At 38.8% G+C, this 27291-nt stretch overlaps 1 protein-coding gene across 1 annotated transcript; it reads right to left on the bottom strand.

Moving 5' to 3' along the window:
• Positions 1 to 1386: 1386 nt before the first annotated feature.
• On the bottom strand, positions 1387 to 25462 carry rph3aa (rabphilin 3A homolog (mouse), a). Its single transcript, XM_028600874.1, has 15 exons — positions 25353 to 25462; positions 25088 to 25217; positions 23265 to 23348; positions 21036 to 21186; positions 20596 to 20772; positions 19391 to 19585; positions 10212 to 10291; positions 9718 to 9792; positions 9498 to 9607; positions 8445 to 8571; positions 7944 to 7997; positions 6748 to 6899; positions 4087 to 4168; positions 3872 to 3968; positions 1387 to 2274 (listed from the first exon to the last, which is right to left on the bottom strand). Exons 1-15 carry the CDS (start codon positions 25460 to 25462, stop codon positions 2141 to 2143), a joined length of 1758 nt encoding a protein of 585 aa, XP_028456675.1. The 3' UTR covers positions 1387 to 2140.
• Positions 25463 to 27291: the final 1829 nt, after the last annotated feature.

Raw genomic sequence — 27291 nt, 5'->3', positions numbered from 1 at the left:
CTCGTTGCCTTCATTGGTGGGATTGGTTAAGTTTGGGCATGAGGAGTGAGATTGGTAAGTATTTTATTTTATTTTTATTTATTTATTTGACAGGGACATAATAAACAAATGTGTTGCACAGACCAGAGATAGCTACAAGCTAATTTTCATCTGTAGTCCCTGGGCAGAGGCAAAGTGACAGCAGGTATAGACAGTGGATGATGAGCATTCCTACTAATAAGTTTATTCACAATATAAAATACAGATAAAATACAGATACAGCACCTAGACAAGGATCACCTCAACAGACATGCAATTTCAATATTTACAGTATGTACAATTATTACAGTTTTTTATTTTTTATTTTATTAGACAAATCTGACCGTCTTTCAACAACTACTTGAGGTTAACTTTAAACTGTTGCAAAGTAACACTCTCGAACAACAACAATTCCACAAGTGAAGGGTAAGAATATCAAGGTAAGTCAATAGACAGGACATCCTAGAAACGCAAGCTTCGCTAACTGGTCAACTACCACCACAAATAGAATCTAAGTACCTATGTGGGAAACTGTATAATTGCATCATTCGAATGAAATGACATGAACAAACGTTACTAAACATTAAGTGAATAAAACTTTAAGATTAACTCCTCAGTGAACAGATACATTTTAATCGCCAATTAAGACAACTCCTATGACCCCATGCAACTTCACAATGTCATCAAGTCTGTGTTTACATCCATGGTTTCGATTGAGAGACCCTGTAGCGGCAGAAAATGACATATTGTAAGTTTAAGTCAGATCAGCTGTATTCATTTATTTCAGTGCTTACTTGCATTCAATTTGTGGTTTGTTTAGGACTCTTGTAATTGTAATTGCTCATTATATATATTATTTTTTACTTTATTTTCTTGTGTTACTGTTGTCTTGATTTTATTGTGCAAAAAAATAAACAAATTCATTGATCTTTTTTGTCAGATATAAATTTTTGGGTTCCTGTCAGGCATTTGTTTGGATTTATCTGACTACTTATGAGAAAGGTAGATTATGTCTCAGCTTGAAATTCAAGGACAGACTTTTCAGGTTGTCAAGTCCGTCAACTTTCACCCACTTGGACACAAGGCAAGTTTTATCAAGAGAAGTCAAAGTTCATAAAATTCTCCGCTGCGTGTCTGTCTGAGCTGATTGGCTCAAACCTCGCCTGATTCAGACAAAGTTTCCTGCCATGTCACAACACATCGAACAGGCTGAGGAGCAAAGGAAGTGCCATGATGTTTTTATTTATTAGCCACGTGTATGCTACAATATGGCATGCATCAACATGAATACAGAGAGCAAAATGACCATTATGTATCTCAAAACACTTCAGATTTAAATTCATCAATCAAATATATATCTGGAGGAATATTTCATAGATTTTCTGTAAGTGTGCTTACGTTGCATAATCAAATTTGTTCTTCATAATAAACTATCATGCAGAAGCATTTTGGGATGTCTTCAGAGGGAGCTCACACATGCAGAAAGTGAAGGTGATAATGAAACCAACACATTATCTGTTTCAAAAAAAGAATAGATTTCACATCTACACCAACAAAAAGTTAGTTCGTTTACATCATTTTTGGAGCCAAACATCTGTTAAGTGTCCTATTTAATATTTAACATAAGCACGATGCATTAACACAGTGAGTGTTTTGGTGATGCAAGCACTTGCTGTTATCACATTACATGATCCCATATGACAGGAACACAGATCAACATAAACAGGTCAGAAACGTGGGAATCCCCTGGAGGGTGGACACGTCATTACAACATAACTGGTTCAAAGGCAATAATGATTACAAGGGTTTCATCGTCGCCATAAAATATGATAATTGCTCTGTTCAATCATTACCGCATGTCAGGTAAGGTTTATGTATTACAGTTTATGATATAATTGCAGTGAAAAGTTATATTAAGTGGTAGAGCCTTATTTTCAAAAAAAGCCCAGAGGTCAACATCCATGTTGGTCACCTGAAAACTGAAATGTAGCCTGCACATTGCACAACAAACTACATAAAAGCAAGGGGGTAATATCTGTCCACCTGTGCTCACAGGAAAACAATATTCTACAGGGGGGAACGATAGAGAAAGAAAATACATCTAGACGAGTGGGAAGACGCTTTAATCCTCAAACTGGACAGTGTTGTCATTTAGCAGAACATGCCAGCGCTCAATCTTCTTGTCTTTGTTCTTGAGGCATTCGTACCAGTGCTTCAAACACTCTCCTTTGGCCTGGATGCCCAACTGACATCCTCCTGGAGGCAGAAAGAAAAGTCAGCGTTAGTCACTATCCATGACGTTCCACTTCCAGGATTGCTCTGTTGCCTCCGGAAATTCTGCCAGATGTCCCTCATTCGGCCAGATGTCCATTACCTTACGCTTTCTTTGTGTTGTAATTTTAAACTCCAATGGATGTCTGAGGACTATGGTTAACTGCTCCTCAGATCTCTGCAGGGTAAATCCAGACAGCTAGCTAGACTATCTGTCCAATCTGAGTTTTTTGTTGCAAGACTAAAACAACCTTTCAATGTACACATGTTCCACCAAAACAAGTTCCTTCCCGAGGCTATTTTGCAGCAGCACCTTGGCTCCACTCTGCGCTTAGCATCACCCAAGACGATTGTGATTGTTTTAAAGAAATGCCAATAAACCAGAGCACCTTTTTCTCCAATCCCGGAATGTTATGTGGACTAGCCAGACCATCCTCCGCAGCGCTGTGGAGGAAGGTCTGGCAAAAGCAAGACTAAGTGAGCGTCAATACTATTAACATCATGAATGATGGATTTTTTTTCATTTTTGTTTGTGTCATTGCTTATTACTGCTTTGCATGGTTGCATGTCTCAGGAAAATGGCTATAATCGGTTTTGTGTTGCTGTATTCTGTTGCTTGCATGGCTTCACATACAGAATGTGGATACTGTTGATGTGTGACTTTACTAATGTTTTGCTGCTTCCTGTCGCTCTGCAAGGCTCCTTGAGCTTAATTTTTTGCTATAGCTGCCTTTATTTGACTTCTGTCTGTACATTTTTACCTGCAGCCTCCCAATGTTTTGCTGTTTACTGTTGCTCTGGCCTCGCCAAAAGACTACAGTTGAAAATAAGCCAGATGGCTAACACTGGCACATTTACAGAAGTGTTGATTAATGTGCATTGTCCTTATAAATAAAATAAATGGAAAATGAAATATCTTAGACTAAGACATGCTAGCAGCTCTGTGAGGCTGTATATAGGCTTTAACGTGTTAGCATGCTAATTTTGTCTGCGACTTTCTTGATTTTCAAAATTATCTTTTGAATTGACATCAACATCAAATGTGTAACTCATGACACAATTCATACAAAAATGCTCGTGAAGACGGAGATCGTTTTCATTTTAAAGTGCTGTTTTTAAATGACAACGTAGTGTGGATGCTCTATAATGTTTACCATGTTCACCATCTCAGCTAAGTGTGTTAGCATGCTAATGTTTGCTAATTTAAATAAACCAAAGTAATACACAAATTATTAACTATGGTGGCAACTGATGAAAACGGATCAAGTTATTACATTTCATCATTTCATTTTGACGAGGGCCTGGATGTTTCAAATTTCGTAGCAATCCATCCAATACTGGTCAACATGACTCACTTAAAGCCACAAATGTCAACCTCATGGTGGCGTTAGAAGAAAACTGAGAGGATCGCCAAAATTATTAGAATTTATCCTGCGGGCACCATGATCCTTGAAACCTTGTTCCAAATTGCATGGCAACCCATCCAAAAGTTCTTGAGATATTTCAGTCTGGACTAAAGTGGTGGACCGACAAGTGGTGTATTAATAAAGAAATACGATTGCAAGACAATATCCACACTTACCAATGAAATCATTGGATTTTCCCATGTCATAGTCCCAGACTGAGATGTCGAGGGTTTTCTTGGCTAGCTCACCATGTTTTATTTCATAACCGAACTCCTGAAACACAGTTATGAAACATTTGTTATTACAAAATCTATGGCTGAGATCTGAGTGAGCAGAAGACTGTAAAGTTCAGTATGTGCAAATAGAAAGCAACAGTTTAGTAATAACTGACCTCGTTAAATTCTGGATTGAGGGTCTTCTTTTTTATCTGTGTCTTGTTTTTAGCTTTCTTCCCCATATCGGGCTTCAGACATCTACAGCACAAATGAAAAATATGTTATATTATTAAACACTATATAATCAATCACATGTAAAAACTTTAGTCTAAACCCAGGAAGAAAATCCCCACCAATGGTGTGTTTAAAGCTCTGAGACTTTTTCATTGAAAAAACAACATTCAGGGAACCACTTATTCACTTTCTTGCCGAGAGTTAAATGAGAAGATTGATTCCACTCTCATCTGTCCCTCAATATGAAGCTATTAGCCTATATCTGGTTAGCTTAGCTTAGCTTAGCATAAACACTGTATACAGGGAGAAACAGCTACCCTGGCTATGTTCCCTACCAGCAACTTTAAAGTTACAAATTTCTCATTTGTTTAATCCATGCAAAAAAAACAAAGGCTAGCTGTTTACTTCTGTTTCCAGTCTTTATGCTAAGCTAACTATGATAAGCTTAACTAAGCTAAGCTATGCTACTCACCTACTGGCTAGTTTCATGTTTAGCACACAGACTGTAGATAAAGATGGACGGATACCATAGACAGTATATAAGAATGGACCAACAGATCCCGTGTCTCTGGACGGAGACCAGTGAAGGATATTAGAAGCACTTTTCCGGTGAGCGCTGAGTGTTACTGCGCAGCATCCAACTGAGAGAGACAACGTTAATGGGACGTGAGCAACCTGTCTGAAAGTTGGAAGTCTTCTGGTAGCTGTGCCAAGAGAAATCTCAATCATTCCCAATCTTACAGAGACGGAGAGAGCGTAGATATACGTGAGGAGATAACATGGGCACAGGCTAATTATTGCTAACTAAAATGCTAGTTAACATTAGTAATTAAAGCTAAATAGCTCATGTAAGTCCAAACTGCCAGCGAGTTTCTCCTGTACTTTACGGTAATTTCTCTACTGTGTGACAGTAAGTCTGGCTAACGAGTTATGACACACTCGTTAGCCTATTTTTACAAAAACGTCTGCTACGGAGCCATAACGTGAGGTACAAGGTAATGGAGCCTTTTATACATTGTCGTGTTTCTTTAGAAATAAACAATGGACAAATAGAGTCTTTAAACGATTCAGATGTAATGTTATTCGCTGTCAAAGTGACATCAAAATGAATGGGAGTCACAATGGGATGCTAACAGGAGGTGATATTTTTGTAGCATCAAAATGGCGCCATAGGAGGTTCAAGTTCTGAAGCGAAGTTTACCCCCTTTGACGGATACGGGCGCTTCCATCTTGTAATTTTGGAGCCATAGTCTGTGCAGTAGAGATCGGGCGCGGTATCAAAGTCCCGCCCATACACCCGCCCGACCAATCACAAGTCAATCACAGCTGTCAATCACCGTCATCCCTTTCACCCTGTTTTTGTAGCATCAAATACCCATAAAACCAAACTGATCAGAAAAATTAACAAATATCCGCATTATCACAACTACCTTAAATGACAAAAACCATGTTTAGGAAAAGTTTGACCCATGTCTCATCCGTTAACGTGTAGGGGGCGGGGTTTATGACCTATACTGCAGCCAGCCACCAGGGGGCAATCCAGATATTTTGACTTCACTTTTGGGGAGCAGTCAAGCCGTCCATCTTTACGTACAGTCTATGGCTTATCATGCATGAGCAGGTATACATTTTTCTGATTTAACTCTTGGCAAGAAAGGTTGTACGTAGAACACGAAGCTACAGCTTAGCTTAGCTCAAAGACTGCAAGGATGGAGGAAAATCTAGCTGTCTCTGTCCAAACGTTGGCTAATCTAACCATCTCCTGGCTGTAACTCTATATTAACCGTACAGACGTGAGAGTATCTGAGAGACTCGCAGTAAGAAAGCAAATAACAATGTTTCCTATAAATGTCACACTATTGCTTTGACAATAATCTAGAGCAGGGGTCTTTAACGTTTTTTAAGACAACGACCCCTTAGCTGAAAGAGAGATGAAGTAGGGACCCCCTACTATATATATGGTATCAAATTGTGTTGTATATTAAACTGGGCCTACAATAATGTGTATAGCGGCCCAAAACCTTTATTGTGCATATAATACTAAGCTTTTAAAATAAAAACAGTTGACATATTCACAGGGGTGTCAGACTGGGGGTGGAAATGGGAGTACCCAGGGCCCTCATGTGAGAAGGGCCCAAAAAGATGCTAGAATGCATTTTTTCAAATATGCCGCACTTTCGCCGCATAAATTGCCGATTTCCGCGCAAAATATGCGGGGCTTGCATGATTTCACAATCCCCGCATTTTCGTTGCAAAAAAGTCATATAATATATCTTAGCAGAAAGTTGAAAAATGTGTTTACTTCACACAAGAGCAGCCATTTTCCCCTGTTGCCATGGGAACGTTATTTTTGCAATTTTTGCAAGTTCCCGCAAGTTCATCGCATAAAATTGCATAAATATCCCTCATATTCCTTTGCATTTTTTAAGAAAACGTGCCGCATAATCAAGGATTTTTGCCCACAACAATCACAAAAAAACTCCGCATTTTTCTGGAAGGACTGCTTAATGTATATTTTCAGACATTTAAAAAAAACCCTAGGGGTCCCAGACCCCCTGTTGAAGATCTCTGATCTAGAGGATTCAGCTGAATGGAGCACATACACTTTGACGAATGGGTCGGAGTATCCGTTTGAGTCCATGGCAGCAAGATGAGCACAGCGGACCACGCCCACCATCAGACGACCCTGCTGGCTGTTGTACGTCAGTGACACCAGGATACGACCCCTCTCCTCTGAATCCTCACCTTCATTCAGCTGCGCACACACACACACACACACACACACACACACACACACACACACACATAGTGCATTTCACTATCTTTGTGGGGACCCGCCATTGACATAATGCATTCCCTAGCCCCTTACCCTAACCTTAACCATCACAACTAAATGCCTAACCTTAACCCTTACCCTTACCCTCACCATAACCATAACATCATTCTAGCCCTAATCCTAAAACCAAGTGTTAACCCTCAAACAGCCCTTTAAAGTTGTTGGGTCCAGCATTTTGACCCCACAAAGCTGTCCGGACCCCACAAGTATGGTGTATTCCTGGTTTTTGGACCCCACGAATGTAGTTAAACAAGAACAAGAACACACACATATATAGAGACACATAACAGATACCCCACATGCACACAAAGTAATAGCATTTAATTTCACTGATCTAAATGCTCCTTTACCCTCTGAAGATATCCAGAGGGATTACACAGTGATTATCATAATATCTTCTAATGGAGGATAACACGTGCTACAAAATGGTATATGAATATCATTATGCATTAGGCTTAACTCCATTTACATTAACATGCTGTACATTACATTAGCAAATAGACTCTAAATACTTTCTGGCTTCACGTCGGTGGCTCTACTGAAGATGTAAATTGTTTTTAAATGACTCATGAATATATAATAGTTTCATTTCAAGTCTCAGTAATTTCCAAAAACAGCTGGTTATTGTAATTGTCATCAAACCAACAGTAGGACATTTGTTTGGGACTATTTTTCATCAGTGGTTTAATCCACATTTGGTGCTCTAGTGAGTATTTGTGGCAGAAAGACGGTGTGTGTGCGGGATTGAGTCAAAATAAACTAAAGTAGGTGGATCCCGATGAAGGAACATGTCACCCAGTGCAACAGTGTGGCTCATTTATGTGTTTTTAAATAGGGGTTGGACAACAATGTAGGGATGCACCAAAAGGACAAAAACTAAACTGGCGTCTGGCGTTTAAATTCAGTAGAGAAGTCCAACAACATCCAATGCACAGTGGTACAAGATCCATGTGAGGGTCTTACGTCATCCTCGTAGAGAGCCATGCCACGGGCCGGTCCTCCCACAGCTTTCTTCACCTGTAAACCCAGTTATCATCACTTTCTATGAGCAAATGAAAAGCAAATGAAAAGACAATGTAGAACGTAGGGATGTAATGGTGAATCAATATAAATGTGTACTGTAAAACGCCCTGGGCGTCATCAGTGACGGACTGCCAATCTGGAATTTGTGCAAATGCCAGAAGGGCCGCCTCCCTATTGACCCCTATGGGCCACTACTGATAATTTGTCTTTGGTTGATTTTGAAGTTATTTATTTTATTTTGCAGCCACAAATATTCAAGATTGTATTGGAGTGGGGTGGGTGGAAAGATTCACTCCAAGCTAGCTATTGACAAAAATAGGGCCATGTGTTGCACATGCCAGGGCCGGTTTTTGATCCCAGTCCGTCCGCGTAATAAACTTTTGATTTCACTTGTGTCACTATTTTAGATGGAAACGTGACTAGTGTTGGTCTCAGACTCACCGGGATCACTCGCTCTAAGCAAACATTGAAGTTCTTCTTCTGATTGAACTTCAGTTTCTTCAGAGCAATGCGCGTCTCTCCGATGAATTCATTGTGTCCGAACTTGTCCTCGTCACTCACCGAAAGTCTGAAGACAGACAGACAGTGTGTCTCATGAAACTCTTATCTAATTAGTACAATATACAGTAGGTGGCAGTACATCTGGCAGATTTTCCTGCGGAACCGGAGAGATCCCGGAAGTGGAACGAAGGATAAAGACTACTTTTCAGATTTTCAGATGACAGAGTTTCCTCCCCTTCCTGTCCAGTGAAAACCATGTATCTCCAGATGTGTTGATGTTGAATGTTTATGATAACTGAGGGATGAAGTCCTCCTTCATGTGTTGAGGAAATTTTACTTCTTAAGATAAATAAAGTCTTTAAAAAGCCTCTTGCATCAGCTGGAAAATGCATTGTCCAAGGCTGAAAACAGGGCTGTTTTTCTGACGCCGTGAAACATTTTTAACCTTTTAGAGATACGTGGTTCTCACAGGACAGCGATGCTACAAACATATGATGATCTTATAGAATATGATGCATTTCTGTAGCTTAAACTACCCAACAGTATATAAAGGAGTTAAACATCTACAGCAGTAAAATGCAACATAAACGTTAATGCAGCGGGAATATTAATCCAGAAACATCAGATAGAAGAAGAGGAAAACACTGACAGAACATTTTACTGCAACAATGAGTACTTTTGTGGCCGGTTAGCTCAGTTGGTAGAGCAGGCACACACATAATGTAGAGGTTTATTCCACGACGCAGAAGGTCCAGGGTTTGAGTCTGACCTATGATGGTTTCCTGCATGTCTTCCCCTTCTCTCTCCCCTTTCATGTCTGAGCTGTCCTATCACTAAAGGTGGAAATGAGCATGAAAATAATCTTAAAAAACAATGAGTACATTTTGCAGATGCATACTTATACTTAAGTACGGTTTTGAATGCAGGACTTTTACTTGAGTAAAGGATCTGAATACTTCTTCCACCACTGGAGGAAAGGTTGGTTGTTCTTACCGGAGAGTTTTGCGTGACATTTCATCATCAGTGATACCGTGGTAGACCAGAGTCTCATTCCACACAGGATTCAGAGTGGTTTTTAGTGTCTTGGTGCGAAGCTTGTTAGACTGAGAACAAAATTTATAAAAAATTGAAGAAAAAAAAAATTGATTATGACAACAGTTGCACGGTTTTCAAATCATCACCTTGACGTAATAATCTAATAATGTGTCTGTACCTTACTGGCTCCAGGTAAGAGGTGCAGCTTCACATACGGGTCAGCAAGTCCGTTTGAGTCCATCGGCTTTAAACCCTGAGAGACACAAAGAAAGATAATGGTGACAGTCAGTGTGAGTTGCACACATTAAACGTCGTTTTTTCTTGTCTTATTGCTTTCTTTTTTGACTCATCTTTTTTTGTCTCGTCTTAACTTTCCCATCTTGTCCCATCTTGTCCCATCTCGTCTGCTCTGTCCCATCTTGTCTGGTCGGGCTCCATCTTAGTTTGTCTTTTCTCGTGTTATTCCATTTGGTCTTGTCTCATTTTGTCCCATCTTGTCTTTGATTGTCTTGTCTCATCCCTTCTTGTCTGGTCCCGTCCTGTCTTGTCCTGTTTTATCTCATCTTGTCTCATTCTGTCAGTGTTGTCTTGTCTTGTCCTGTCTTGTCTCATGTTGTATTTTCACATCTTGTGTGTGTGTGTGTGTGTGTGTGTGTGTGCGCATGTGTTTACCTTGGCTTTAACAATACAGCAGTGAAGGGCGTGGTTCTCCTGTTCGTAAAGCAGACTGAACTCCAGAGATCCCAGAGTGGCTGCAGGAATAAAAAACAGGAACACGTCAGACACCTAAGAGGAAATCTCAATCTGAACTGTTAGAGAAACCAATTTCCCCGTAAAGCAGATAAACATTGATTTGTTACTCTTCATCGCTCCACTGGGAATTTCTTTCCCTGCTGTGGGAACAACTTATAAATCCACAGAGATAAGAATAGAGTAAAAAAATAAACATCTAGAATGTGAAGACACTACACTACGTTCACTACGTAAGTAGAGCTTTATGTTAAGATTTAAAATGTCATGATTGTGGATTTCAGTTGTGTTTTTTTTTCTCTTTCACTTTGTCTATTTTTTTATATATGTTACGGTCTCCCTGTTATTTGTTCATGGTTATGTTTTACCCGTGTTTGTTCTGTGTTTTGTTTTCTATCCTGTTTTACTTTGCTGTGTCTGTTTCTCCTGTGTTTTGTCTTGTTTTACTTTCTGTCTTCCTTTGTTTTCCCGTCTCTGTGACTGTCTGCCCTGCCCTGATGTGTCCCACCCAACCCATTCTCACTCCGAACTCGTGAAATACGGACATTTGGACAGTCACTGTCACAGGGGCGCCGTATAGGGGGGAAAATTTAGGACAATTCATAAAATAAAATAGGTAAAAACTAATATAAAATTATTAAACCATCATCATTCAGTATATATATATTTATATCTGTAAATTTGTATTAACCTGTTGGCTTAATGTCCATAGTGAAATAAGCTAGCTAGCTAGCTACAGACTAGTGTTAGCCTACATTTAATCACCATTTAATCAGTGCAGGGAAACATTTAGCAAGATATTCATATTAACTCATTGTCCCTGCCCCTTTTAGCAGACTTAACAGATGAGTCAGCAGCACCCCAGTCTCTCCCTAACTGAGCCCCTCCCTGTCACAGTGAAGAAGGTGAGCAACATTGTGTTCAATGACATGCCTGTTATTTGAGAGAAAAGTTTGGGTTTCCAGGAGTCCTTTGTTCTTATTCATACCTTTTAATTTGATGTCACTGGTACTGTTAGTTTGTTATGACCATATTCTAAACCTCAAAACCTTTTGATTTAGTGATCACTTGATCGGTTTTGTGTCACTATAATAACCCTGGTGTGGAAATTCCATTTTACATGTCCACTTTATTTTCTTGTTGGCATATATGTGTAGCTAAGTTAAAAAAATCAGCTGTTTTCATTGTTTTGAGAGGATGTTAATTTATTTTGATTGAAAAGTTTATATATATTTAAGTTTGTTCGTTTTTCTTTTTTTAAATCTTTCATAAATAATTATAATAATAATTAATAATAATAATAATTAATATTATTTTGTTAAGATAATTTTCCATTTTGTCAAATTTTACAATAAAAATACATTGAGACTGTAAAAGATGGCCTTCAGCACATTTTTTATGGTTGCTTTTAATCTTGCATCAAATAGTGAACTGCATACTAGACTTGCATGCATGTACAAATCACCAGCAGTAAATATTGTGCTAGTACTAGTATTGAACTACAAGAAGCAAGACAGTTGCAAGCCTTTAATTAGTGGGAATGTTGATTCAGCAGCATTCCCACTATTGTTATTCTGTTCTTTCTTTATTAGTGGGAATGCTGTTCAACAGCATTCCAACTATTGTTATTCTGTTCAGCCATTTTTATTATTCTGTACTGTTCCGTAACTTCTTTATACATTAAGCTATTAAAACCATTCTACTATTTATACTTTTTAAAATATTAAGCTTTTTAACACTTTGTTTTAACATTGAAGTCAATGAGAGCAGGCTTCAAATCCTTAAAATCTTCTTCCGCAGTTTAATGATTTCAGGACATTTTATTGATTAAACAGAGTGTGTATTGCATCTGCCAGAGTGAGTGATGTCATCAAGGAGAGTGTGGAGCCTTAAAAAATTATCTTTGTCCCTTCTCTATAAATTACCCCACAATTTTTACTTGTCATACACAATTTATACGTCAAAACGTAGGTATTTTTGTTGTTATGTGATACACCTTTTACTTTTAGCTTGTTGAGCTTCCAAATGACAAGAGTTCCACACCTTCCTCCATTCGCTGCCCTGTTTAAAATTCTCCACATTTCTGAGCGAAATGCAGAGCAAACCACGTTTTAAAATTGCTGATATGCCCACATTTTTAAGTTAAATTTTATATCAATACGTTCACAAAGGCCTTGTGGTGCTCAGGATGACTTCATTTGACTGATAGCAGTTACCGCTTTGGCAGTCCAAGCCTTTATTTGAGAGCTTGCGGTCAGTGTCTCTGAATAGCTGCAGTGTGGCACAGGTGACATCTTAACAGCAGGTGTGGTAATTACAGATCAAAGAAAGGCTTATTAGAGCTGTAGGAGCACCTATCACCTATTGAGTGTCATAGCATAGTGGTAATGACACATACCTTTGATGTGGGAGACCCAGGTTGGAATCACACTGTGATGCATCAATCAATGTGTCCCAGTTAATGACTAGTAGCAATTTGAAGTTGCTCTCTTTCTTTCTCTCCTCTTGTTCAGCCCCATTCTTTTCACCTAATATATTTCACATCTCATCTCAGCTAGATTGAAGCTTTTCCGTTCTATGCAGTGTATATGTCTGATAATAATAAAAAGTATTTCTTCTTTCAGCCGTTTCAGGTAAGGCAAGGCAAGGCAGCTTTATTTATATAGCACATTTCAGCAACAGGGCAATTCAAAGTGCAATAGTGCAAAAGGTAATTCATTTCAACTTTCATCTTTGACAGTATTACAGTTCAGCTTCCAGCTTTTTTAAGAATGTGTTTTAGCTCATGGCAGCAGGTGTGGTGATTAGTTTTATTAGAGCTGAAGGCACACTTGCCACCATTGGGTAGTGATGGCTCAGTGGATATGACATATGCCTTTGGTGTGGGAGACCCAGGTTTGAATTTCGCTGTAATGCATTAACCAATGTGTTCCTGAGCGAGATACTTAACCTGTAGTTGCTTCAGGTGTGTTTTACCTCTGACATATAGCAATTGGAAGTCACTCTGGATAAAACTCTCAGCTAAGGACATGTAATATAATGTTGTGAAAATCTTTATAGCATGACACAACGCTTTTCCCCAGACATGAAAATTATTAGATACTGTCTGTCTTCCTCTTTTTCACTTTTCTTATCTTTTTCTCTCTTCCTCCTTTCTTTCTCTCTTTATACTTATTCATAATTTCAGTTAGAAAATAAAGTCAGACCCCTCAATGTTCTACATGGTTCAACATTGTTGAACTTTTCAAGCCAACAATTCAGTTTAGCGTCAGCTTTTTAAAAGTAAATATTCCACATATTTTATACATTAGTGGTGTTATTCAACTTTTTAATGAATTTCATGACCATTCATACTTTACCAACTATTCTCACTACTTCAGCTATTAATCCAGTTTAGCTTTAGCATTTTTGCTATTCAGCGCACACACACACACACACACACGCAAGCACGCACACACAGACACAAAGGCCGTGTGTCTCTAACGGTGAAGTCGCTGTTTCGATAGCATGTACTGTTGTGGATTTATTAAGGCTTGTTTGAAGGGTTCTCTCACACTGTCTCTCACTCATTAGTGATTAATGATCAAAGACAAGCTTTATAAGTGCTGAAGGAACATCACTCATCTATACAGATGATAGCATAGTGGATATGGTGCATGCCTTTGGTGTGGGAGACCCGGGTTGGAATCCCACTGCGATGCATCAATCAATGTGTCCCTGACTAAGATGTTATTTCACTTTTTAAACTATTCTCACTACTTCAACTTATTCTTACGCATTTAAGCTATTCATCCAGTTTAGCTTTAGAAATTCAGCTATTCATGTTTTATTTTGGCTCTCCGTAACTTCTGCATACGTTCAGCTATTAAAACCATTCAACTTTTAAAATGTTCAGCTCTTTCAGCTAATGATATAGCTTCTTCAACTTTGTTCAATTATTTATACTTTTTTAAATATTAAGAAATGTTCAGGTAATTAATTTCAACTTTCATCTTTGACAGTATTACAGTTCAGCTTCCAGCTTTTCTAACAATGTATTTTAGCTCTTCCTTTAGGTAGTGCAGTTTAGCTTCCAACTCTGACAATTTACCAGATGTTTCAGCAGTGCAGTGCAATGCATTTGAGCTTTAAGATTTTTAATACAACTTGTTTTCATATTTCTGCATTTGTGAGTCATTATCAGTTAGAAAATATGCTCAGACCTCACAATGTTCTACGTCTTTAGTCATTATTCAACTTTTAAAGCCAACAGTTCAGTTAGGCATAAGCTTTTAACTTTTTAATGAAATCCATACTTATTAAAACGATTTCCACTTTTTCAAAAAATCTTTCTCTGAATAGCTGCAGCGTGCCACAGGTGACATATGTCACTGTATGACAATGTCAGCAGGTGTGGTGATTAGTTTTATTAGAGCTGAAGGAACACTTGCCACCATTGGTTAGTGATGGCTCAGTGGATATGACATATGCCTTTGGTGTGGGAGACCCAGGTTTGAATTTCGCTGTAATACATTAACCAATGTGTTCCTGAGCGAGATACTTAACCCGTAGTTGCTTCAGGTGTGTTTTACCTCTGACATATAGCAATTGGAAGTTGCTCTGGATAAAAGTCTCAGCTAAGGACATGTAATGTAATGTTGTGAGAATCTTTATAGCATGACACAGCGCTTTTCCCCAGACATGAAAATTATTAGATATTGTCTGTCTTCCTCTTTTTCACTTTTCTTATCTTTTTCTCTCTTCCTCCTTTCTTTCTCTCTTTATACTTATTCATAATTTCAGTTAGAAAATAAATTCAGACCCCTCAATGTTCTACATCGTTTGGCATTGTTGAACTTTTCAAGCCAACAATTCAGTTTAGCGTCAGCTTTTTAAAAGTAAATATTCCACATATGTTATACATTAGTGGTGTTATTCAACTTTTTAATGAATTTCATGACCATTCATACTTTACCAATTATTCTCACTACTTCAACTTATTCTTACGGATCTAAGCTATTCATCCAGTTTAGCTTTAGAAATTCAGCTATTCATGTTTTATTTTGGCTCTCCGTAACTTCTGCATACGTTCAGCTATTAAAACCATTCAACTTTTAAAATGTCCAGCTCTTTCAGCTAATGATAGGGCTTCTTCAACTTTTTCTATTATTTATACTTTTTTAAATATTAAGAAATGTTCAGGTAATTAATTTCCACTTTCATCTTTGACAGTATTACAGTTCAGCTTCCAGCTTTTCTAACAATGTATTTTAGCTCTTCCTTTAGGTAGTGCAGTTTAGCTTCCAACTCTGACAATTTACCAGATGTTTCAGCAGTGCAGTGCAATGCATTTGAGCTTTAAGATTTTTAATACAACTTGTTTTCATATTTCTGCATTTGTGAGTCATTATCAGTTAGAAAATATGCTCAGACCTCACAATGTTCTACGTCTTTAGTCATTATTCAACTTTTAAAGCCAACAGTTCAGTTAGGCATAAGCTTTTAACTTTTTAATGAAATCCATACTTATTAAAACGATTTCCACTTTTTCAAAAAATCTTTCTCTGAATAGCTGCAGCGTGCCACAGGTGACATATGTCACTGTATGACAATGTCAGCAGGTGTGGTGATTAGTTTTATTAGAGCTGAAGGAACACTTGCCACCATTGGGTAGTGATGGCTCAGTGGATATGACATATGCCTTTGGTGTGGGAGACCCAGGTTTGAATTTCGCTGTAATACATTAACCAATGTGTTCCTGAGCGAGATACTTAACCCGTAGTTGCTTCAGGTGTGTTTTACCTCTGACATATAGCAATTGGAAGTTGCTCTGGATAAAAGTCTCAGCTAAGGACATGTAATGTAATGTTGTGAGAATCTTTATAGCATGACACAGCGCTTTTCCCCAGACATGAAAATTATTAGATATTGTCTGTCTTCCTCTTTTTCACTTTTCTTATCTTTTTTCTCTCTTCCTCCTTTCTTTCTCTCTTTATACTTATTCATAATTTCAGTTAGAAAATAAATTCAGACCCCTCAATGTTCTACATCGTTTGGCATTGTTGAACTTTTCAAGCCAACAATTCAGTTTAGCGTCAGCTTTTTAAAAGTAAATATTCCACATATGTTATACATTAGTGGTGTTATTCAACTTTTTAATGAATTTCATGACCATTCATACTTTACCAATTATTCTCACTACTTCAACTTATTCTTACGGATCTAAGCTATTCATCCAGTTTAGCTTTAGAAATTCAGCTATTCATGTTTTATTTTGGCTCTCCGTAACTTCTGCATACGTTCAGCTATTAAAACCATTCAACTTTTAAAATGTTCAGCTCTTTCAGCTAATGATATAGCTTCTTCAACTTTGTTCAATTATTTATACTTTTTTAAATATTAAGAAATGTTCAGGTAATTAATTTCAACTTTCATCTTTGACAGTATTACAGTTCAGCTTCCAGCTTTTCTAACAATGTATTTTAGCTCTTCCTTTAGGTAGTGCAGTTTAGCTTCCAACTCTGACAATTTACCAGACGTTTCAGCAGTGCAGTGCAATGCATTTGAGCTTTAAGATTTTTAATACAACTTGTTTTCATATTTCTGCATTTGTGAGTCATTATCAGTTAGAAAATATGCTCAGACCTCACAATGTTCTACGTCTTTAGTCATTATTCAACTTTTAAAGCCAACAGTTCAGTTAGGCATAAGCTTTTAACTTTTTAATGAAATCCATACTTATTAAAACGATTTCCACTTTTTCAAAAAATCTTTCTCTGAATAGCTGCAGCGTGCCACAGGTGACATATGTTACTGTATGACAATGTCAGCAGGTGTGGTGATTAGTTTTATTAGAGCTGAAGGAACACTTGCCACCATTGGGTAGTGATGGCTCAGTGGATATGACATATGCCTTTGGTGTGGGAGACCCAGGTTTGAATTTCGCTGTAATACATTAACCAATGTGTTCCTGAGCGAGATACTTAACCCGTAGTTGCTTCAGGTGTGTTTTACCTCTGACATATAGCAATTGGAAGTTGCTCTGGATAAAAGTCTCAGCTAAGGACATGTAATGTAATGTTGTGAGAATCTTTATAGCATGACACAGCGCTTTTCCCCAGACATGAAAATTATTAGATATTGTCTGTCTTCCTCTTTTTCACTTTTCTTATCTTTTTCTCTCTTCCTCCTTTCTTTCTCTCTTTATACTTATTCATAATTTCAGTTAGAAAATAAATTCAGACCCCTCAATGTTCTACATCGTTTGGCATTGTTGAACTTTTCAAGCCAACAATTCAGTTTAGCGTCAGCTTTTTAAAAGTAAATATTCCACATATGTTATACATTAGTGGTGTTATTCAACTTTTTAATGAATTTCATGACCATTCATACTTTACCAATTATTCTCACTACTTCAACTTATTCTTACGGATCTAAGCTATTCATCCAGTTTAGCTTTAGAAATTCAGCTATTCATGTTTTATTTTGGCTCTCCATAACTTCTGCATACGTTCAGCTATTAAAACCATTCAACTTTTAAAATGTCCAGCTCTTTCAGCTAATGATAGGGCTTCTTCAACTTTTTCTATTATTTATACTTTTTTAAATATTAAGAAATGTTCAGGTAATTCATTTCAACTTTCATCTTTGACAGTATTACAGTTCAGCTTCCAGCTTTTCTAACAATGTATTTTAGCTCTTCCTTTAGGTAGTGCCGTTTAGCTTCCAACTCTGACAATTTTCCAGATGTTTCAGCAGTGCAGTGCAATGCGTTTGAGCTTTAAGATTTTTCATACAATTTGTTTTCATATTTCATATTTCATATGTCATTATCAGTTAGGAAATATACTCAGACCTCACAATGTTCTACGTCTTTTGTCATTCAAGTTTTAAAGCCAACAGTTCAGTTAGGCATAAGCTTTTAACTTTTTAATGAAATTCATACTTTTTAAAACAATTTCCACTTTTTCAACTATTCTCACTACTTCAACTTCTTCTTACAGATTTAAGCTATTCATCCAGTTTAGCTTTAGCAATTCAGCTATTCACCATTCCCATGCATTTTCTGCAGGAAATGCATTGTCTAGTTAGAGTTATGTAAAGCTTTTGATGGGACAGTTAGGTCCTAAAGATGTGGTGACAACAGCTGCGCAGAGGGGGGCCAATTTGCTGGTCTGTTAAGATCTGAAATGATGGAAAAAGCACCCTTTAGTGTGTTTGTAGAATGTACCGGGGAGAGCAGCAGCTACACGGGGTTGAGCGAGTAGTATGTAAGGACGAACACAGGACACTGGACTTTCACCAAGGAGATCAGGGTTTGTGTCCCGCTTTTCCTAAAGTCGCTTTCTTCTTTAACTGTCGCGTTATTCCCGCGTGTGAAGGAAGCGTAAGCCCACCCAAGGTGGAGGGTGGGGGTGAGGCCTTGACCAACTGCCACTTTGCTCGTTTGAAAGCCATGATGTCGCTCTCTCTCATGGGTGGGCCAAATTCTCTGGGTGGGCAAAGCAGAGAAAGGGGAGGTAACCTTATGACCTCATAAGGAGAAGATTCCAGATCGGCCCATCTGAGCTTTCATTTTCTAAAAGGCAGAGCAGGATACCCCGGGCTCGGTTTACACCAATCACCATTTCTAACCACTGGGGGACCATAGGCAGGCTGGGGGAACTGATATTAATGTTAAAAAACCTAAAGGAGACTTTTAGCGTCAACAACAACGACAAAGGCACCTGACCAAGCGTCCATATTTTACGAGATGGGAGTGAGAATATGTGTTGTATCACCTGTTCATCAGCCCTCCTGTCACCTGTCCCTCATTACTACCCTCGTTACCTTGTATGTTTAGTCTCTGTGCTTTCTTTTTCTGATGTCTGATCGTTGAGTCTTTACGTGAGTCTTTTCCTCTCCCTGTGAAGTTTTATTCCTCCTAGTGTTTTTGGTCATTCCTAATCTTCTGTTTCCTGAGTGTTTTTGGATATTCATTTTGCTAGTTTTCTAACTGCTTGCTTCAGGACACATTTCTTATAACCGTTTCTATTTCATAAACTAACAAAACCTTATGTTGCCTCCTCGTCAGCATTTTTGGGTCCAAGCCTGCAAGAATCCTGACATAAAATCAGTCTTACTGGCTTCGTCTGAGTCGTAGTCGTTGTCCTCGTCCTCTGTTTGAGCGGGTGGGGGTCGTGCAGGGGCGGTGTTGTTGACGGGTGGATTAATCTTGGCTGCAGGAACATGTGATGAAATGGAGCTGGAGACAACAGGTTGTCTTTTTTCCTCCACAGCTGGAGGGGACACAGTCTCTTTCACATCTGCGGCAGGAGCTATCGACATTACAATTAGCAATGAATACAGTCCGAGACATCTTTTTATAACGTTGTTATTAAGGCCGGGACTCGATTAAAAAAATTAATCTAATTAATTACAGGCTTTGTAATTAATTAATCGAAATTAATCGCATTTTAATTCCATAAATATTTGACCTGAGAAGAGTGAGAAGTAATTTTTTTCACATGGATTTTTAGTATACCATTGAATCATGACTGAATACATAAGCTTAAGCAACACAATATTGTTTATTTTTGTTCAAACAAGTCCAGCAGACCAGTGCAATTTTTGCCATTAAGTGTAGCAATAGCATATTTAGAAATATAGTACATTTCAGAAATTCTGGTAGCCTATAGGTAGGTAGACCTTCTGTAAACTATGTTTTTTTAAGTAAAACACAATACTTTCAAGTACATTCAGACTTAGTTACCCTGGTCCTTAAACCAGTCATCTGGTGGAGTGTGGGTCCTCGGAGTCGGGCTAAAGTCCACGCTAGCTGCTAAATGTTTTGCGTCGAGGTGATACTTGATGCTCGATGTGTTGCGGTGACATGCGAATTCCTTGTTGCATAGCTTGCACACAACCATGCTCTAATCGACGCTTCCATCCGTTCGTTTTTTATAGCAATATTTCCCATCCACGGGGCCAACCAAAGCGGTCTCATCAGCTTCTTTGTTCATGTTCACTGTGGTTTGTTGTTGTCTAAAGCATTGACATATATAAAAGGTCTGAAGTCATGAAGTCTAGTTGGTGCTCCAGTATAATCGGTCCGCCGAAACTCATCCGGTGAGAAACGTCCCGCGGTGCAAAAATAAGTGTGATTAAAATGCGTAAAAAATGTTTAACGTGTTATTTTTTTGTGTAATTAATTAACGCATTAAAGTCTGTAATTAATTAATCTTAATTAACGCGTTAAAGTCCCGGCTATAGTTGTTATCAATGTCAAACTGTTGAAAGCAGCCCTGTTGCGTGGGGCTTATTCTTAGAAGGAGCAGCGCTGCTTTACCTGAGGTGGGGGTGACCTGCTGTGCGTTTGCTCGAGGTGGTTTGGAGGCTAACACATGTCTCTCAGTCTTCATTACAGCTGCTGGACAGGACTGACTCTCATTATAGCTGTCAGCTGTTGTTGTTGTTGTTGTTGCTGTCTGCTCCCATTGTTCTGATCCACAGGACTGCTGCTGCTCTGTAGAGAGGACATAAGAATATCACTGTCACCAAAACCGATACAGTTGGTGCTACTGTAGTCTCACATTTCAAGCTCTATCTCCAGAGCGCTTTGTGGAGTAAAGTCTGGCTACACCACAGATGCATTCTGGGACAGGAGAAAAAACACTCTGGTTGTTTGCAATTCTTCACAACCATATATATATATATACAGTATATAACATATTATTCTACAGTATATAGGCCAAATGCATACACACTCTGTATCTTTGTATAAAATACCATATTCCTGATGATGTGTTGTAGGTTCCTGTGATCCTCCTGGACCAGAACTGTCGGTGCTGGACTGTTGAGATCTGGACAGAGGGAGAGGGGCAGGCAGACCCTGCTGGACTCTTCCCTTGAAGAACCAAGCTCCTGAACGCTTCTGCACCTGCAGGAACAATTCAGATACATTTAGTCCTAGTTCTACAAACACAGAGGATTGGCCCATAGACAATAACAAATACGGACAGTTATGTAGTCCCATCACATCCACAGGTTTTAAAGTTTGTGTTTTGGTTTTACAGCTTGCAATTTGGCAAATACTGTACTGGAGTCACAGATGTTTACTTGTGTGTTGACATGAATTTAAAGAGTAAAAGGTGAGATGTTGAGATTGGGCATACGACAAATAATGGACGAAGCTCCTTAAACTTGCATTTTATCTAATTTCCAGCAGCGGGCGACTCCACTGGCTCCAAAAAGCAATCTGTCTATAAAAGTCAATGAGAAAATGAGCCTACTTCTCACTTGATTTATTACCTCAGTAAACATTTTCATAATTAGTTTACAGTCTCAATCGCTAAATTCAAATCTTCCTCAATACAGCATGATGTTAATTTAGCAAATTATGGTCCCATTTTAAAATAGACGATAAAGCAGGGGATGCTTTAGGGGTGTGGCTACATGCCGACCTGTCAATCAGGATAGAGGCTACCAAAGGAGATAACGCCAGGCCAGCTATCGAAGACAATATAAAAGGTACTCAACGACGTCCGCTAGTTTTCAGCCATGGATGTTGTTCGTCTCACTCTAAGCACAGCTTGAATTTTTACCATCTCCATTAGCAACTTCATTAGACTGTCAACTGGGGACTATGCGAGGACAGCAACATACAACATTGGAAGAATGTCTGCCGGATCGATGGTGTCCATATTAGCTTTAACTCTAGTCCTACTCTTTGTGCTGTTTTAAAAAAAAATTGCACTCTCCACACTCAACTGTTCTGCTGGCTCTGCGCAGGAAGTGTGCAACAACACACCCAGTAAGAGCATTCGCCCCATGTTGGCTGAGTCCTGCAGCGGCGAATCCGACCTGCGGCCCTTTACTGCGTGTCATCCCCCATCTCTCTCCCCCTTTCCTGTCTATCCACTGTCACTCTATGATGAAGGGAAAAGCCCCCAAAAAAGTATCTTTAAACTATAACGATGTGAGCATCCACACTGCTGAACAATAACGTTCTGCAAACAGCAACGCGCTGCACGCTCCAGCTAATAATTCATCACACACTGATCTGATACAGCAGACGTTGCAACGTAAGATTAGGCCTACAGGAATGTCTGTAGTTATAGCCTAACATTTTATGAACCAAAAAAAGTCAGACCGGTGTTCCCTGGGACACCGGCACCGCTGCATTCTCCAGGAAACAATGTTTAAAATACAGAGATCTAAGATCGTAGACCCGCCAAGGGAAAAAGTCACACCACTGACCACCTGCGTGAAACACATCTCTCAGCAGCGTCTCTATCTGCCGTGTCATGTTGTAAACTCAGATAGATTGTGATTGGCTCTCAGTGTTTCTATCGTTCATCAAATCGCTCTGAAAGTGATCCCAACGATATCGTTCTCCACTGTCGTTGTCGTTACAGTTGTGGTGTGGACTCCGCCATCCACTGTAGTTAGAACAATCTTTAAAACTATATATTTATACCCTGTACTCATGTTTAAAATCAATACAAATTTACAATCACAAAAAAAAAACTATATATTAATAGTTATCTTATAGTTATCTTTCTTGGTGTGGACGGTCCTTTAAAGAGAAGTTATTCTGTGTGTGAGTGACAGGAGGGAGCATTTATTTAAAGAGTCTGGGCTCCCCGAGGCAGAGACCTCAACAAACTGCAGCGCCATCATCAAAACAGCATTGTATAACTGCAACAGTGAGAAAAACAGAAAGCACACCTTATTCTTCATGGTTCATATTGATCAAAATGCTAACAATTAAAAAGGCGTGGAAATAAGTCATCACTCGTCTTGGGATATTGAGGGGCTATCAATAGAAGGTAATTTTCCACATCACTGGACAGTGAAATGCAATTCTGTGCTAAAAGACAAGTCTAAAAGCTCGAAAATGGTTCATATCATGAGAAAAGCTTCTGTTCTGGTGACGGATGAACAACATAATGACATAATTTGGCCCCATGATTTTATCAAACCTGCTCTGTTCTTCATCTCTTCTCATCCTCTCACCTCTTGCTGTTCATTGCAGATTCTGCACAGCCACACAGGACTCGTCCTGCTGTTGCTCGAAATCCCACATTTGCTGCACATGTGCTGCAAAAAGGCAAACACATAAGAACAATGTGTGGATGGAAGAATTCAGATCCTTTAAGTCAAAGTAATAAAAGGTGCTTTATTAAATAAACTTACTATAAGACGCATACACAGAGGAACAATCCTACACAGTTCTTGATGGCAGGTGCACAGAGCACATATATTTTCACAGTTCAGATAGCATTGACCTCTACATAATTATTGAGAGCAACAAGAAGCAGAATGTGCATGAGACCAGGAGATATAGAGTGTATGTTAGGAGCCGTTAACACACGGCCCACTGGCTGCTTATCGCCATAGGAAACCTCTCAGGATCTACACAACACTATAGAACAGTAAGTAAACAGAAGTACTGAGATGTTCTAACATCCTCTAGGGACTTTCTGCAACTGTCTCTTCTTTTTTTGTTCCAGCACAAAGAATTTGAGACTGTCCTTCCCCCAAAAACGCCCACTTAAGTTGTTAGTTCAAGCATCAATTGTGACTTATATTTATGTTTATAGTGGCGGCGCCCTCTAGTGGCTGTAGTAGTTATGACAGGAGCAAAGCAGGAAGGAAGGTGACGAAGCGTATGAGCGCCAAATTTCCACATAAGGAGGTGGGTGGTTGTGGCTAGAAGGGATACAGCTACAGCCAGACATTATGCAAAATTACACAAAATTTAATATAATATCATTTGAATACTTTCACCCAGGAAACTTGGTTTGTTCCTTGGGAGTGTTTTAATCCAAACCAAAATCTTTTTCCTAAACTTAACTGTCGTCGCCGTACCTATATCCCTTCTAAACTTAACAGAGGCAGGTCGGGGTGGTGGACGGGTCAAACAAACACGGGACTTTCAAGAGAGTCCGGTTTGAAAATAAGCGTAAAGATGTTTTTTTTTTTTTTTAAAGTTCTATTTATTGGTATTTTACTCAACAAAAACATGTCACACCCCCACCCACACCCTAACATCCTCTTGTGGTTACAAAGAGGGATAAGATAGATTAAAAACCATTAAACAAATAGACAAACAGTATACAGTACACCATATCCAAAAGAAAGAAAAGGGAAGAAAGAAAAATCAAACATAAAAATAAAATGAGTAAATAAAAAGAAAGAATAAGAAAGAAAAAGAAGAGCCACACCTAAAGTCATCATCCTGTCACAGATACAGAAGACCGTACTGAACCAGCAGTGTAATTTCTAAGGTTGGTCATCCCAGTCTCTTATATCCTTCAAGTTATCAAAGTAACATAAAAAAGGACCCCATACCTCATAAAACTTGGACTTGCTTCCATGCAGAGTGTACTTAATTTTGATCAATTTTAAGTGATACAATACATCTCTCAGCCATCTAGCATGACAAGGAGGTCTAGACCCAGCGTAACGATTTTTTTAATCTTACAGAACAAACGCAGCTACGTCACAGTCTGCGTCACATGTGTGACCGGAATTGAAGTAGCGTCTGAGTTTTTAACCCAAACCACAATCTTTTTTTCCAAACTTAACCAATAAGTGTTGGTGCCTAAACATAACCAAATAGTAGTTGTGCCTAAGCCTAACCAAACTGCAACATTTCACAACGTTATCGGCGTGTTTGTCACCAGAGCCGATACATTCTCTGGTTTAGATATGAGATGGTATTTCCCGCCACCGCTAGGGTGACTTATTTAGGAATCACTCCTGTGGGTCGTATTAGAGGGTAGGAATACACGATGGTTTGGAGGACTTGTTGAGGAATACAGATATCCACCTACTTTATTACACTGCACACAGAGGACAGCTGTGACCCCCTGCGGTCCAAAAGACGCGCCACACAGCAGACAGTGCGACTGTCCGTCGCCACACGCCGTCTTCTTGATGTTATGCAGGCGACTGGAGAGACGCCTGAGAAAACACATGTAAATAAATGTGAGCACAAAACACAAACTTGGCACAGGTTTTACACCGAAAGTCATTCGGCACAGCGAGCATCTCAGCACGGTCCACTGATGCAACAGAGACAATAGTTTTCCATCTCACTCAATCCTCTCATGCTCCATGGCCTCCATCATGGCCGCCCGAGCCAGGACACTGTTGATGATCTCCTTCTCCTCATCTGTGAGCTCCTCCCCTGGGGGGCCGCCAGACATGTTCATCATCCACTCGATCCTGAACCCAAAACACACACACACACACACACACACACACACACACACACACACACACTTCTTTAGCACGATACATTAAAGGTGTCAGTGCAGTTTTAAACCAGAATCTGACAAGATTGTGGTTCATCAGTTTATCGCAGAACAAATTATAATAATAATTGAAAACACACACACACACACACACACACACACACACACACACACACACACACACACACACACACACACACACACACACACACACACACACAAAACCTAATTCTAACCCTAATCCTAAAACCAAGTCTCAACCCTCAAACAGCCCTTTAAACTGGGGTCCAGCATTTTGGCTATATAAGTATACTGGACTCACGGTTTTTGGACCCCACGAATATAGTTAAAACCTCCACATCCAGACACAGACAGACACACACACACACACACTCACAGCAGAGTATAAGTGGCATGCAAAGTAAAAACGCAGGTCGGACACAAAGGCCAAAAAAAGTACATCAGTAAGGGGAGCGAGACACTGATGCCTGAGGACAGGAGCACAGCTGGGTCGCTGAGCGACTGCAAACGTTGTCACAAACAGTAGCTCACAGGTGGGTTACACGATGACTTATCTTAATAATGAAACATGAAAGCAAGTGATCATCTGAAAGCATGTGTCACGCGTTTTGTTCATTGTCTTAAACTAGCAGCCGGAACAAGAACATGTTTTGAAGCAACAAACTATATAATAAAATGTTATAGGCGATTGATCAATTTCTCTAATTCAGGCCTTGAAGCTGGGGGTAGGCAGGTGTACCGAGTTATTATTGCTTATGATTACACTGTTTGTAAGCCATTGGAGGTTCATATAAGAATAGTTACAATACATAAATGAACAGATGATTCATACAAGTTAAAATATGATGTCATACGTTACATTTGAAGTTGAATCTACAATAGAGTAACAGTAAAAAGGCATCAGGATTTAATTCATGTAAAAGATTTTCATGTAAAAGTTGATATATTTACATTGTGTATATCTGTACATGTTAAAAGCAAGCGTATATTGATTATTCTTTTTGTATGTTTCAGTTTTACCCTTTCCTTGCAACGTCTATAAACGTGTGGATAAGGGATCACCTTCAGAGTCTTGATGATAGGAACACATTTAGCTGGCTGTTATTATACAGCACATATACCGAGGGCAGCAAAGTTTTTTGCATTATTGGGAAAATATTCCATAATAATCTTTTTGCATTTTGCGATTCAAGTGGTCTGAAAGAAAACTGTTTGCATGCTTTAGAAACTCTATAGTCTGTGACGGGAGACTTTGGTCAATAACAGTACATCGCACATAAAAATTCTTCCAAAAATATTAAATATACGCAGTCTCAGAGTTGGTTGCATACAAAGTTTAAGATCAGTGTTCACATGATTGATTTGTCTCAAGCCATGTTTAATTTTTTTTTTTTTAAATCTGAAGCTTGCGCATTCTCTAATATGGGTGGGAATTGAGCAAAATTATCCATAATAATATTTATAATATAATATTTCAGCACATTAACTTCAGATGATGAAAGCCTGATTCAAAGGCAGAAATCCTGCGGAAAAAGTTCCTATTCCAGCATTAGCAACAAAAACGTTTTCAAAGTGCGTGCTAAGAATTCAGCGTCATGAAATAAAATATTTTTGTTTTCCCCGATTTTGATTTTCTCCATTGTATTTTAAAAAGCTGCAAAATCTTTCCTTTATATTTCACATTTTAAAAAGCAGTCGACTCTTGACCTCCAAGTGTTGCTCGGTGTTTGGAAAGCATTTTAAAATCCCCCAACTGACAG

Source organism: Perca flavescens, chromosome 16 (genome assembly GCF_004354835.1).
Source record: "Perca flavescens isolate YP-PL-M2 chromosome 16, PFLA_1.0, whole genome shotgun sequence".
NCBI classification, from domain to species: domain Eukaryota; kingdom Metazoa; phylum Chordata; class Actinopteri; order Perciformes; family Percidae; genus Perca; species Perca flavescens.
This window is presented reverse-complemented; position numbering and strand designations above follow the sequence as displayed.